This window comes from Nomascus leucogenys, chromosome 16, assembly GCF_006542625.1.
Source record: "Nomascus leucogenys isolate Asia chromosome 16, Asia_NLE_v1, whole genome shotgun sequence".
NCBI lineage: Eukaryota > Metazoa > Chordata > Mammalia > Primates > Hylobatidae > Nomascus > Nomascus leucogenys.
In genome coordinates this window covers 3,193,631-3,209,324 of record NC_044396.1, presented here as the reverse complement: position 1 = coordinate 3,209,324, position 15,694 = coordinate 3,193,631, and the positions used below count along the sequence as shown (strand labels likewise).

Here is a 15,694-nt window from a genome sequence, read left to right as displayed (position 1 = left end):
TGCTGCCAAATTTCTTCAAAATGGCTTGTTTTGAAATGTTGACTAAGTATCTCAAAACTGTATATCATCTTTAGTATAATTAAACATTCTTCAGACGAAAAGCATAGCTTTTTCTTGTGTTCTTAGACATAAATCATATGTGACTTTCTCTTCCATATTAGGACACATAGGATTATCCATTTTAAAATTTTTTAAAACTTTTAAAGTTTCTACCACTTATATAAGGCTTTATCGTTTATACATCACTTCTACCTAATTATAAAAAATTAGCCTATTAAGAAAGTTTAATCTTAAAATCCCTATTTTTCATTGTAAATGTTCAACAAATACTTAATAGATATTTATGCATTTATAATTTTTTTACTTAACAAATATTTATTGAATCAACTTCATGAATGAATAAATGAATAAATTTAGTTCAAATTGGTTACGTACCTTTTAAAGATCACTTGAGAAGTGGCCACACCTAAGTCTCTATCTTTGTCTTCTGTTTATTCAGGGAGGTCATAACTCTAGAAACACAGATACATGCATGTAATAAGTGGTTTGTTGATATCTGATAGAAAACAGGATGTGTTCAATGACATATCATATGTTCAGTGTGCTGTTCTTCTGTAGTAATCATAGTCATCAGAGTTGCAATGAACATGGTGCATCAACATAGAACTCACTTTAATCCCAACATGTGCTTTGTCATGCATTGCCTTAGGTGATTTGTTTTGCTGTTTCTCCCTGAAAAAAACTTGTAGCATATGGCATTATCCTTAAGAAGAAATAGTGTTCTAATCCATAATATTATGTTTATTTTCAGAGTTGATGACCACTCTCTTATTTGTTGTTTTTCCCATCAAAGCTGCTTCATTTCTTACATTCCCACAAGTATAGGAAATAATGGGCTATCCCTAGTATAGGGGGAGTCCTACTTCAAGAGAAGGAAGCAGTACCAGGCTGAATGCCTAAGTGATTTCCATGCAGGAAAAGCATTATGTCAAAGTTTATTTCAGAAACTTGAAATCAGATAATTCTGTTTTTTTTTTTTTTATTCTCTGTTATCCTTGGCCACCCTCCCTTGCCCCACACTCTAATCAAAATAAAGTCTTCTCCTGCACTTGTATTGTTGAATATTTTCCAGATCTTTGCACCATGCTCTATGGGACTGGAACTTGATTGGCAAATTGATTGTTCTTTGGTGGATTAAAATAATACTTTATATGCTTTTTTTTTTGTCTTATTGAAATGGTTTCCTCCTAGAAAACACTGGGTCCCTGTTAGCCTCCTCCAGAGGAAGCTGTTGCTTCTTTCCATTGCCCTGTGCCAAGCACCATGAGACAGCATCAACATTCTACCTCAAATTCCTTTTTTAAGGCTCCTAACATTTATTGTTGTTCTGTTCTTGTCCTGGTCACTATAGTCTTACCAATCACTTTTCTTCATTCCTGTGAGATGCTTCCATCTGGCTCACTGTTTTCCTCTCTACCACAACTATTTTCATCAGAAAATTTTAACTGCTACTTGGGTGACTTACCCAATATCCTGCCATTGTAATTCCTTGTTTCTGAAATCTAGTTATTCTCCTAGGCTGTATATACTTTTTTCTTATCAAATGTGAAATAGCATCCAACTCTAAAGTCTTACATTACTGTAATCTGCTGTCACAAACCTCCTTCCCTTAAAATTCCTCATTTTCTACTAAACCTGCACTTCAATCTTGCTTTGGTACCCAGACACTTGATTACTCATCTATCTCTAAGTACGTAAGACCACAGCTAGCTTCATCCTTCACTCTAAGGTCTGTGTTACACCAAACAGTGATGCTCAAAGTGAAGTTCTCAAACCAGCAGTAGTAGCATCAATATCTCTTGGGAATTAGTAGAAGCACGGTTTCTTTGGGCTCCATCCCAGATCTACTAAATCAGAAACTCTGATGTTGGAGCCCAGCAACCCGTGTTTTAAAAAGCCATGTGGCTGATTCTTATACACTCTAAAATTTAAGAACTACTAATACAGAGCATGAATTCAACCACTCCCTTGCCAGCACCTTTAACGTCTTTGGGTGGCAAAGAACACTCGAACAAAAATACATCATTATTTTGTTTCAAACCCTTCCATGTATAAGATTTCTAACAATTCACCAAGTTCTCCAGCTGTATCCAGCATCTACCTTCCATATACAACCTCCACCTTCAACCCAAATTTTTTTTGTAGTTCCTATTCATCTAAATTTTAATACTGAAAAATGTTAAATGCCCATTACTTGATACTTCCAAAGGTGTTTTGCATAGAACCATCCTCTGTGAAGGATGCTGAGCAATGCAAACTTACTCAAGGTGACATATATAGGAAAGGGTGAAGATAAGATTTAAACTCAGTTCTAGCTGAATATGAAATCCATGCTTTTTTTCCATTTTGCTGCAGAATGTATGAAATGACAACCAAATCAATAAGCCATTTCATTCTAGTTGAAGTAGCACTTAACCAATGAATGCTTTATAGGATTTTTAAAAGTGATTGTTCTATAAAAATCTACTATAAAATAACTTTGCTAAATATCAGGTTAAATCATTTTCCTTAGTGTAGGACTTCTAAGAATCTTTAATATGCTGTTGTATATTTTGATCCTTCAAAAATCAGATATAGTATGATGTCCAAAATTATTTGACCAATGAACCATTTGTTTGTGAATCATCTAGATTAACATCTTGTAGGGCTAGTGTTCCAAGAGATGCTGTGGAAAATTTGGACTTAATCTATTTTCATTCTTTTCAAGACATGTGGAATGGCTTATCTTTCTTATTTCATCTGCTCTCACCCTCTGTTTTATTTTGCCACTCTTTTGAACTAGAATAGTCATGCCCCATTTCCCCACTAGGTACTACTTTTCCCTTCCTTCAGAGATAGTCTTATATTCTTCTGCCTCAGGGCTGGGTTTAGAGAAACCACATTTAGCCTATAATGCTATGAACCAGACAATATAGTGTGTGTGCATATCTATGGGTACACATATATATACACACATATACACATACACAGACACACACATATATATACACTACCTCATGAAATCATATTGCTTGATAATATGGTACTAATTTATAATTTTGTGATATCACAATAAGTAGCATGTACCTGTCTGGGGCTGAATAAGCTGTGTTAGGGGAGCAGTCTGCAGAGCAGACCATGGCTTTCCTGCCTAACGCATGCTGGGCATCACAATTATGACTGCAGTTCATATGGGGTCTTCACATAGACTACACTCATATCCAGAACACTATCTGGAGGGGCATTTTGCCTTAGATTTTATGGGAAAAATTACCAGAGGTTTAAGTGGAAAATGACTGAATAATGGAATGAGGATATACACACTACTAAGCAGTTAAAATACAGAATTGCAGCACAGTACATACTATAAATGTAGTTTTGATATTAATTTCAATTAATCTTCACTAGAAATTGGTTAAAGCTCTAGGGAATGGTATTTAATTGATGATTTTTCCTGGCCTGGCATATTATCTCTGTTTCTTTCGTTGTGCAGGTTCTGCTGATCTTCTTCTTTGCGTTCCATGCTCTTCTTGTCCTACACTGGTCTACTCTGGTATGTTTGCTCAGGGCACTTAATATCGATGTCAGGTCATGACGGGTACCTTCTAAAACTGCTCAGGATTTGTATTAAAAAAGTACATAGTCCTCAGGACCTCTAATGAGAATAGTTTTTCTCCAAGTAGCCTGCATAAGATTATAAGATTTCCTGAGTGTGTGTGTGTGTGTGTGTGTTTGTGTGTGTGTGTGTGTCTGTTCTACAGGTTTTGGAGTTCTCATTTAGTCTGCACTCTCCCTTGCTAAGGTGGGAGGATGGGGATTTTAAACCCTTTCTCCTTGGCAGGAAAAATAATATCTTCTAGATAGATATGAGCTGAAAAACATATTCTCCCACATGTAGGCTATGGATTCTATGATGCTATTATATATCCCCTGCAGTTACAGGATCTCAGAACAATTTCATGTCCATGAATATGAGGCTACTTTATGAACTGGATACACAAATATAAAAAATAAATCACTTTGTCATCTCTTAAGTATGTTCCAGAGAAAAGCAAAGGTGTTGAGCTTGTCCTTACCACTCATAGAATCACAGAATATCAAACTGGAAAGAACGTAGAACCAGCTACTCCTTCCCTAATCTAATGCTGCCTTTTCTCTGCAATACCCCTATCAAATGGTCACCCAGACTCTACATAAACACCTTGAGTAATGGGGAGTTTACTGTTACCTTTGTCTGCTCATTTAATTTTGCTCTGCTGTAATTGCTCTTGACTCAATAATTCTGCATTAGGACATTACCTAAATAAATAATTTCTTCAATGTACTATGATATAGCTATCAGAATATTATGTTCATTGCCATATGTTTTATAATAAAGCATGAAAAATGTTTTACAAGAAAACACGGAAAGCATGTAAAAAATAGAAACAACCTAATAATCAAAAAAGAGATTGATTAGAAAAATTATAGCAATCTGTATATTAAAAAGCTATGAATCCATTATGAAGGATGAGATCTATATTAAGGATATAGGTACACAACTATCACGTGGTTCTCTTCCTCAGCCCGTCAAGTGTGCTTTGTGTGACATACAGGTATACTGCTGTTCAGTTCAAGAGCTCTAACCAAGTAAATCACTCATATGATTCATATTTAAAACCTATAATGGATCAGGAACTACTGTCGGAGAATAGCATATGTCATTATCATGGGTGATACAGCACTTATCATAGGTTTTCTCATCATGGAACTTACTAACTTCTTGTGGAGAAGAAACACAGTGAACAGCTATTTACAGAAAATGCGCTGACGGTGATTATAGGAGCATGAGGGTAAGTATGTACATCAGGAGAGTTCTATCTTGACTAGTAGTCAAAGGGTCAAGAGAAAGTAATGTCTAAGGGTAAGGCCTAAAGGAATGAAAGATGCAGTTGATAAAAGAGTTAGCTGGGGTTAGTTGGAGTAAGTAAAGCATTCCAGATAAATAAAAAGTGTGTGCAAAAACAACCAGACTCTCCCTCTCTTTCTCTTTCTCTTCTTCTCTAACTTTTCTCCCTCTCTTTCGTCAAATAAATATTTACTGAGCAAATGCCACACCAAAGCATTACTTCAGGTACTATGAGTAAGATGGAGATTGAAAGTCTTCCTTCAAAATGTTGATGGTCTAACTGGCGAATCAAAAATATTAAATATAACTATGATACAAAGCAGAAAAAACATGTAAAATATTCTAGAAACATGAATATTTTCCCATACCATCTGTATTAGTCCATTTTCACACTGCTATAAAGACATACCTGAGACTGGGTAATTTATAAAGAAAAGAGGTTTAAGTGCCTCACAGTTCAGCATGGCTGGGGAGGCCTCAGGAAACTTACAATCATGGTGGAAGGCAAAAGGGAGGCAAGGCACCTTCTTCACAAGGCAGCAGGAAGGAGAAATGCCAAGTAAAGGGGGAGGAACCCCTTATAAAACCATCAGATCTCATGAGACCTCACTATCCTGAGAACAGCATGGGGGAAATCATACCCATGATTCAATTACCTCCACCTGGTATCTCCCTTCAGATTATGGGGATTGTAATTCAACATGAGATTCGGGTGAGGACACAAAGCCTAACCATATCATCATCTAATGTGATTAGGATTTTATACAGATATCAGAAATCGATATATTGGCTGCAAATATGATTAATAGAGGTAGTATTCTAATGTCAATATCCTTGCAAATGTTCATTGGAATGGAGGAAAGCATTAAAATCACAATTTTTCTTTTTAATATGCTATAATGTAAACATGTTATTAAGCACATTTTCTTCTGTTTCATTTCTCCTCTGCAGGTTTGTGAAACAGATAGAAGAAGTTGCAAGTGGTCCTTAAAGAAATGCAGTTATTCAAATCCTTATGTATAGTTCTAATTTTATTTACAATGTGTAATCATTTAGAGAATGGTTATTTTTATAATCTCAATAATAAACAAGTACTATTGTAACCAGAGGGTGCCCAAGTATGTAATCAATCTTGGCAAAGGATTGTGGGGTGGTCAGGAGGCCGGCTGCCTTTTGGCATGGTTAGTGTCCCGGGTTTAGATTACTTTATAAATAGTTATTAAGATTAATATTTGATATATTAAATATTGCCTGATTCAAATAACTTTGCTTAAAATTTTTCTGTATTTTAACTTGTCTAGGGTTTTCTACTTCTTCTATTTTTATAATATTTTCTCATTTTTTAGATTACTAGACATTATACTTATCCACATGTGCCAAGATGTGCCATTTCGGTCTCTGCAGAAGTTAGCTGTTTGGTATCACCACCTGCCGTACATGTTGTGTGCAGCAGTGAGAAGTATATTCTCCACCACTGCTCTTTCTCATGATTATTTTCTCTATTCCTATTAAAACGAATAATTGATATGTTAATTCAATAAAGCAAATCAATAAGGAATGAAATGCATGGCCCAAAACATAGAAAACGAAAATCGTTTGACCATTTATCCAATTATTGAACCCAATTAAGATGATCCATTTTAAATTTAATATATGCTTGCTTTTGGAATGTGTTATGCATTGATGTTAAGTGAATGGATCTAAGTAAATCTACTGATATCTCTACTGTCTGTTTTATTTTATTTGTCTTAATCTAAGTTTGCTTTCTGGACCTTTAAGATATAAGGTTAAATTACAAAACTATATAACAAGGAACTATATCAAGGAAACAAATGTTAAAGGCCAGAACATAGATAAAGAATAAAAAACATTCAGATTGTATAAATTAAGTCAATTCCCTAAATCAAATAATATAACAGTTTTTCTTACATTAACATTTTCTTGTGTATAGAAACTCATGTGACTCATTTTTATAAAATTTTTATGTTTTATAGGTAGAAAAAAGGAAGGTTTAGAAAGAGTAAATTTTTTAATCAGAAAGGAGAGAAGGCAAGAGAGTAAGTTTAGGGGACTAGGACATTCTTCTATTTAAAACTCCTTGCCATGAGGAATATTTCTTTGAAATTGTTTAACTGAGGATCCAAATGCTTTTTCTATTAGAAATATTCTTTCTTTAAAATATGTCACTCCTAATGCTTTCATCTGAGCCGCACTTTCCTCCAACCATTGCCTGGTTGGTTTTCATTCTCCTCTTGCTCACTGAGCTTTTCCTGGAAATAGTCACCCTACTAAGTGCCTCATCAGCCTCAAAAATCAGATCCCCCAGGATATCAGAATGTGTATTGCTGAAGGTGCTGTCAAAGATAAAATAAACCAGACACCAAGGGAAGTGGTAAAGACAAATTTTCATTAGTCATAAATTATTGCAATAGAGAAGTAGGTCCAGTGTGAACTGAACTGAACTACGATTTGTGCAGAGGTGGCTAGGCCTCATGGAGGAAGGATGAGGAGCTAGGGACGGGGAACAGCAGGGGCTTGAGCAGAATCAGGGAAGTGGACATTTACAAAATGTGAGAAAGTGGGGTTGGTCCACGTGGAGCTACCTGGGTTTGCAAACTGGCGTTTATCAAAGTTAGATTCCTACTCTCCCTCCAAGACTGGGAGACAGGGACCCTATTCAGGTGTTGGCTGGAACAAAACAGTACATTGTTTTGCAGCCCTGAGCTTTCTCAGTCAGGAACTTATGGCGCTCGAGTCATCATCCTAAGGATATGCCCTTGAGCTGTTAGAAACTATGTTAGTATTTGTTCACGTCTTTTAATGTGGGGGATGGGGGTGGATGAAATTGTTTATGCTGACATTTTGTGGTTTTAGGCCAAGGTTGAGGGTTAGTTGAGAAGAGGACTCAGAGGAGCTTGGCTGGTGTTTAGTCAAGGAGAAAATCTTCATCAACGGCTATGAGGCAGGACACACACACAGACACACACACACACACCCCATTCTCTGCTCTCTTTTCTTTGTCAATGACTTTAACCATTTCCTCATGGCCAAGGCCAGAGGTCAAGGCCAGTGAACAGCTAAATACCAAATCAGGAATTTCTCCAGGTTGCTTCCCAATCTTCTGTTTCAAATGTCACACATGAAACCTGAATCTCTTGGCACCCCTCTTGGCTCCCATTACTCTTTTTGCCTCTTTTGGGTTTCTTAACATAGCTCCAGAGTTACTGCAATGATGAGGCTTGAAAAACCTGCACTAAAAGGGCTTGTCAAAATACTCCTCAGATTCCATACTTCAGTATCACTGCTGTGAACAGATGGCTTTGGGCCCCATGTTATGCTATGGCCTCCCTGTGTCCCTGGAGCAGGCTGAGGTAACTTCTGACCTTCTGGACATGGAGGCCATCACAGTGTAGTAGGGGAAACACACATATGAGCATATAATTTAAATAACATGTTGTAGTGTGGAATGACAAAGACATTTACAGGCCAGACTACTGTGGGAGCATAAAAGAACAATTGTGAATATATGTGAGACCTGGACTTGGAAGTGAGTAAGTTGTGGGGTGTGTAGGAAGTCAAAGAAGTCTTCCTGGAAGAGATGATGCCTCAGCAAGTCCTTTAAAGATGAGACGGAGTCAATGGAGCAATGAAGGTAGGTAGGAAGGTCTTAGTGGGAGCAACAGAGTAAACCCAGTACGGATGTCTGAGAGGGCAGAGTGTGCATGGCAATGAGTGCAATAAATGCATGACATTTATTACTAGTGCAGATAGAGTGTGATATGATGTGGTAGTTGATGGGTAGATAAATGGGCAGGGATTGGGATGAGAAAATTCTCATATGCCAACCTCTATCTTCAACACTGGCTATTCAGCAGAATCCCAGATGCTCAGGCCCCACACTCCGGGATTGAGAATTCAGTTGGACTGAGAGGGATGCCAATCATCCATATTTACGAAAAAGCTTCTCATTTGATTCTAATGAATAGCCAAGGATGAGAGCCATAGCTGAAGAGAGCTACTGAAGATTTTCAGCAGGGGAGGGGAGAGTGACACTATTGGATAAACGGTTAGATGAGCTCACCTTGGTAGCTGCAAGTAAAAATGCAGGAGTAGGTGAAACAGGAAGTGGGCAAGCCTAGAAATAGCAAGCCTGGAAATGGGAAACTAGTTAGGAGGCTATTGCAAGAGTTAACATAAAATGATGAAGGTCTATTTAGGTTTTTATTAGGGCAAACGATAGTGAAGGTCTAATGGTTGTTGGGATATTCCAGAAACAGGGAGCAGATAGAACCAAAACCTATTTAAGGGTGGTTCTTGTGGAATTGTTGCACATAGAAGGGAAGGGTAAGGTAGTTTTCAAGAGTGCCTCTTGGGTCTATGGCTTAGGACTGGGAGTGGCAGTAGGACAACAGGAAAAAAAAAGGGGGGGAGATCTGGTGCCGGTGATGTTAACTTCCATGTAGGGATGTTGAGATGGAGCTACCTATAGGACATTTGATCTAAAATGTTCAGCAAATATGGGGGCCAAAGTGCAATGCTGAAGATACAGACATGTCATTCATATGCATATATGGGTTTGTGAAAACGATGAAATGATGCACATTGCCTGAGGAAAGCCTATGGCTTGAATAGATCTAGCCCCTCTAAGGAATACCTAGGTTTAGAGGTCAGGCAAAGAGAAATGGCAGAAAAGAGCCAATAAAAACGTCTCCAGAAAAATAGAGAAAAGAGAGAGGATGTCACAGCTGGTAAGACAATAGAAAATCATGATTTTATGCTGTTTTCATAGAAATTTTCCCAGTTAGATTCAAATCTCCATCTGACACTATATGCGCTATATTCTTCCTAGCATATACTCCCATAAAAAAGTGGCTTGTTCTTCCTTTAGCTGGAAGGCCAAGAAAATGTTCACCTTGGATGGAGCCTCTAGGAATGAGACAGGCAGGAACCATGACTGTCCTTGTATGATTTCACCACCAGGGTACACCCAGACAGAGAAAAGAGAATGGTCTCAGGAACTGACAATTGCCCTTCATTTCCTTAGAAGAAGAGAATATCTCATCCACAGAATGTCAGATCCCCCACCCTGCTTCATATAACACTTATTCAACAAATACTTACTGAACAGCCCCTATATGTCTACTATCGTATTAGATTCTGGGGAGCCAGCAGTAGTAGGACATACACAGTCCTCGCATTCATGGAGCCAGGTGGCTAGTGTGGGAACGACACTGACAGTTACAGCAAATCTTAAGAACAAAATACAGGATGCTGAGGACCCACATCTGAGGACCATCTAGTCTGCACTGCAGATAAAGAATCTTGGGCTTTGGTTACCCTGTTCAATCTAAAGAATGAGGTTTATTCAGGTGAAATTTAGGAAGATTGAGGAGAGTTGGGAATAGGTTTGAAGAAAGGAGATGAAGAATATTTTGAGACAGCAGACTATATCAAGATTCAGTTACATAGATGAGCATGGCATATCAGCTGAAATGAACATTTGAATATGGTTGGAACACAGGGAGATGCACGCTGTTGCCAAATGATGCAGTGAGAAGTTAGTAGCAGCCAAACCATAAAGGCTGTTAAAAGATACGTTACATTCAGAGGGTAAGAGAAACACATGGAAGTTTTAAGCAAGTAAAGAGCAAGAATTGCATTTTAGAAAGACAATTCTTGGCTCCATGGTGGAAAATGAATCGTAAAGGAACAAAACCAGAGGTAGGGTGAATGGCTAGGACACTCTTGCAGTAATCAATGTTGGAGATACAGAACTGCGTAGATAGAGAAATTTAGACAGTGAATTGATTAAAGATAGAAGGGAGGAGTCACAGATAATGGTCAGATTTCTGGCCAGGACACCTGGCAGTGAAATCTGTTTAAAATGAGGAGAAAATGTTGAGTTCATTTGGGGACATTTCGAATTTAAAGAGACTGGAGCCATATCCAAGATTCTGAATGTCATCAACATAAAGACAGTCAAACAGTGCGTAATAGAAATCAAGGCAATAGCTAACATCACCCAATGAGAGTCTGCAACTTAAGAGACCGAAAAAGTGATTTCAAGAGTAAAGATTTTATGTACACTTGATAGAGTGGGTGGCCCACACACTGTTTCTAGTAAGCAGAAGGTCAAAATCCTTGCACTTTGAGGTCCCCGGTTCCTGTAAGCACAGCTGGGTTTCAGGGGAAAGATAGGCATGTTCGTTTGTTCAACAACCTTTAGTAGTCTGGTTTAATGAGGCTGTAGAAGTTTCCTGTGGGTGGATGAAATTAAAAAAACAACTATACGTGAGTAGGAGAGGAGGATGTAAAGAACTTAGAACTTCCCTTATTTAGAAAGTAAAGCTAAGGAATTGTCAATTTGGGGTCTTTTCAGTAAGTGTGTGGAAGCATCTGCTTGGGAATTCCTTTTTCTTTAGTTAATAGTGATTAAGGGACAACTAACACATTTAGGATCAAGCTTACAAATGAGTCCTGCTAGTTTATCTCAGTGTAGTTTTAATTTGCAACATTTTTATTTATCTTCCCTTTTGTCTACAACTAATCAAACATGTTTTCATTTGGTTATAAAGACAATAACTATTATTAGTTGCTGAACTCAGAGTTCTGTAAGACACTACTTTTCAGGAGAGGAAGGAGCATCGAGCATCCCCTTGGTCCTAGGCACAGAGCTCTTCTTATGCTGCAAATTGTGGCTTGCCCACACTATAAATATGTGTTAGCTTTTCAACTTGCATTTGGCCCTCTTACCACTGCTCTTGCCGATTGTTTGTTTTTGTAAAATTTCTATGGTGGCTTTTTGTCCATTTGTGTCTTTGGTGTTTACAGAGTCTGTCTCTGGAGAGCTAACATAAGTGGATTTGGGTATTGGTAGAAGTTATAATTTGGCAACTCTTCTCACTATTATAATTATTTAAAATATGCCTGAAAAACTCCAAGTGCTACATGCAAAACTAAAATAGTAATGTGACCCCGTGTCTGAAAACTATAATTATTACAGAGACATTTGCTCTAAAAAATTGCCTAGCAAATGGTAGCAGGAGCACATGGCTTTGAGGCTGCGCAGTGTACATGGCTTCTTGTGGGGAAACAGCCAACCTACGGCTTAAACATGGAAGCTCTAAAAGAGCTTGCATTTCATCTGGTAAACTTGCAGTTTTTTGACGTTATAACCATATCTGAAGGACCCTTTATAAACAGTAGGCATTTGATGTAACGACTAGCCCAAAGTTTACCTCACCATCTGGATTCTTAGAAAAAGAGGAAAATTGTGCTTGTGGAAATTGTTTTACTAGATATTGCAAAATATTTTAGGCTATAGGTAATTAGCATATATAGGAAAACTTCCTTAGAGCATAATCAGGATCACATTATCAATAGATTACACTGAGCCACAAAAATGTGTGCTTCAGTTTGGAAAATATACATCTTGTATAGTTATCTTGTATAGCCTGAGTAGGTTATAAGCCAAGGTTTTAATATCTTTTATATATTTGTTGTTTGAATTCACTGTGAAATATTTTGTGCTGAAGATCAGTATTGTTCACTCTATCTCATTCTCCTCTTCTTCCTGGATACATGAAAGATTTCTCAGTCTGCTGCAACTATACATTACTAGTTCTGGCCAATAGCCATGAGTGGAAGTCATATATATCACTTCCAGTCCGAGGCATTTAGGAGAAGTGTGAGTTCTCTATATCTCTTTTCTTCTATTGCAGTGATCCTGGATGTTACCAATTGAGATGGCAATATCTAAAGATGTTTGGGTTCATGGTTGTGTAGAATAAAGCTCTGCTGACCTGTATTAAACAGGTAATATGAGTGAGAAATAAACCTTTATTCCACCCCTAAGGTTAAGGGTTTATTTGTTACTGCAGCGTAGTATGGCTTATTTTGAGTAATATTGGATCAAATTCTCTCCTTGATTTAAATGATGGATCCAAAAAAGGGAAATTCTAGGTCATGTAATTTAGGCTTTGTAGACACTCTTGAGTTTAGAGAAAACATAACTGATCATGATCCTTTTTAAAAAAATGTCCGTTGTACATTAAGAATACTAGTTTGCAATTAGATACATTTGTAAGGTAGATTAAAATGTTCATCTAAAATAAGTCTCACCTTGGCTTTATTATACCTAGTCTAAATTTTTTATTTATGATCTCAAGGAATTTAGCACTTGTGTACTTAACATCTAGGCAAGATAGTCCAATTATTTTATTTAGGATTACATTTCATAATCTACCTGTAAGTTTGGGTTTGAATGATGCTAGAGCCTCAAGATAGAAGAAAGTTTCAGATGGAAAATAAGGGAGTTAGCTTCTTAAGGCCGTGAAGTTTATCAAGTGGAATAAAGAGGATATTATATCTCCATAGGTTTTATGGAACAAATTATATAATTTCATATGCATTACTGATATGTTTTTAACTTATTTTTTATCTTTGGCTTGTGTTCCAAAAACAGAACTGTACATCTCAGGAAACTCTTTTGGTACTGACAGTTGTAAAAATCATTGGAAAATGAAGTCTACATAGGAAATCTTTCCCAGTTATAGACAGATTTCAACATATAGCCTTCATATTAGAAGGAATGTCATTGTGCCAAGACATAGATCAGTTGAAGGGGAAAAGCAGAGGTAGTGTGTTATAGCAATAAGACCATGTGGTTTGTTGCCACAGACGTATGTTTGAGCAGTTGCTTCATTCCTTTGATGCTTTGAAGCCAGCCATTGACTTCTCCTTTCTCGCTATGAAAGTTCTAGATGGCATCTTCTTCCAATAGAAGTCTGTCTCCTCTACATGGAAAATTTGTCATTTAGTGTAGCAACCATCATCAATTATTTTAGCTTGATCTTCTGGGTAACTTGCTGCACCATCTCCATCAGCACTTGCTATTTCACTTTGCACTTTTATGTTATAAAGACAGCTTCTTCCTTTAACCTCATAAACCAACCTCAGCTAGCATCCAACTTTTTTTCCTGCAGCTTCCTTACCTTTCTCAGCCTTCGCAGAGTTGAAATGTTAGGCCTGTTTTCTGGGTCGAGTTCTGGCTTAAGGAAATATTATAGTTAATTTGATCAACTATCCAGACCATTAAAACTTTCTCTACGTCAGCAACGAGGCTGTTTCTTTTTCTTATCATTCATGTGTTCACTGGAGTAGCACTTTTAATTTCCTTCAAGATTTTTTCCCTTGCATGAACATCTGGTTGTTTGGTGCAAGAGGCCTAGCTGTTGTCCTGTCTTGTCTTCCGACATGCCTTCCTCACCGAGCTTAATCATTTCTGGCGTTTGATTTAAACTGAGAGACTTGTGACTCTACCTTTCACTTGAACACTTAGGGGCCATTGTAGGGTAATTAGTTAACCTATTTTCAATACTGCTGTGTCTCAGGGAATAGAGAAGTCCTAGGAGAGAGAGAGGGAGAGAGAGAGAGAGAGAGATGGGGAAACAGCTGCTCAGCAGAGCAGTCAGAACACACACAGCATTTATTAAGCTCACTGTCTTATATGAGTGTGGTCCATGGTGCCCTAAAACAATTACAATAGTAATGTCAAAGATCATAGATCATCAAAACAGATAATAATGAAAAAGTTTGAAATATTGCTAGAATTACTAAAATGTGATACTGAGATAGGACATGAGCACATGCTGTTAGAAAAATGGTGACAACAGACTTGCTTTGAAGTAGGGTTGCCATAGACCTTCAATTCGTAAAAACACACAATATCTGCACAGTGCAATAAAATGAAGTATGTTTGTACCTAATACTCTTAAGAAATGACTGTAGAAATGCAGGTATCTAGAAACTTGGCTCTTCAGCATTCTCTGAGGGTCTAACAATTAGACACGACCATTTTAACCAGAAAATTGGAATTCAGTTTAAGTGTGACATTTTCCAAAATACCCTACTTGACTGTGACTTCCTACTATCCTCCATAGCGGCTAAACTACAAAAGCCACATAACACTGGAGCATGCAGGTTCAACTTAAAAAAAATCAACTTCTACTTGTCATTCTTCTAATTCAGGTTGTTCTAGAAACTAGCTGTACCATCTAATCACTTGGGGAGATTTTTTAAACATTTCCAAAGCTGAGGTCCGATCCCAGAGTAATCAACCAGAATATCTAGGGGTGAAGCCTAGGCATGGGTACTTGTAAATTCCTCTCAGGAGGTTCTTATATGCAACCAAAGATGAGAAACACCACAGCTTGAAGTTCTGTTAATGGTGATACAGTGAGTTAAAGAGTTTCAAAGACTTCATTTGCTTTGTAAGCAAAAGTTAAACATACCTGTAATTTTCTTTGTGAAACAAATTTGCAATTGCACATTGTTAAATAACCTTTAGTGAAATTACTATTTCTTTGCTAGTAATATGTATTGAGGGTTTTTCAAATATCAGCAACTTCCCTAAGTACTCTATATGCATTATTTCATCTCATTTTTATGGTGGCCCTTGGAGGTAGCACTATGATTATCTCCATTATACAGATGAGACAAGTCAGTCAAAAAGAAATGTGAATTAACTTATCTGGGATGGTGCAGTAGTTTTCAGGGTAGACCCATGAACCTAGAGACCAAAAGGTCTCTTTGTACTCTGTTTTAACCTGACAGGTGTGTGTCTTCCAGAGTGAGCTGCCTTATTATAACTTCATGATGTGTAGTCATGGAGGGATTTATGACCTGATGATTCAGGACATGAACTTGGAGAGTATGTTGTGCTGCCCTTATCATACTAGTTATGTTTCTAGCTCCTTGTCCCTTCCC

At 37.4% G+C, this 15,694-nt stretch overlaps 1 protein-coding gene across 5 annotated transcripts in view; it reads left to right on the top strand.

Annotated features, from left to right (window-relative positions):
* Positions 1-6,653, top strand: part of C16H8orf34 (chromosome 16 C8orf34 homolog) — a 454,294-nt gene extending 447,641 nt beyond the window's left edge. For 3 of the 5 annotated variants that reach the window (XM_030795298.1, XM_030795297.1, XM_030795295.1), the window contains 2 exons: positions 3,533-3,592; positions 5,879-6,653. In XM_030795298.1, the coding sequence (XP_030651158.1) occupies positions 3,533-3,592; positions 5,879-5,886 (68 nt within the window). In that variant the 3' untranslated portion in view covers positions 5,887-6,653. Of the gene's footprint in view, positions 1-3,532; positions 3,669-5,878 lie in introns of those variants that run through there. The other 2 variants (XM_012496054.2, XM_030795294.1) reach the window with 2 other exon arrangements.
* The last annotated feature ends 9,041 nt before the right edge of the window (positions 6,654-15,694 follow it).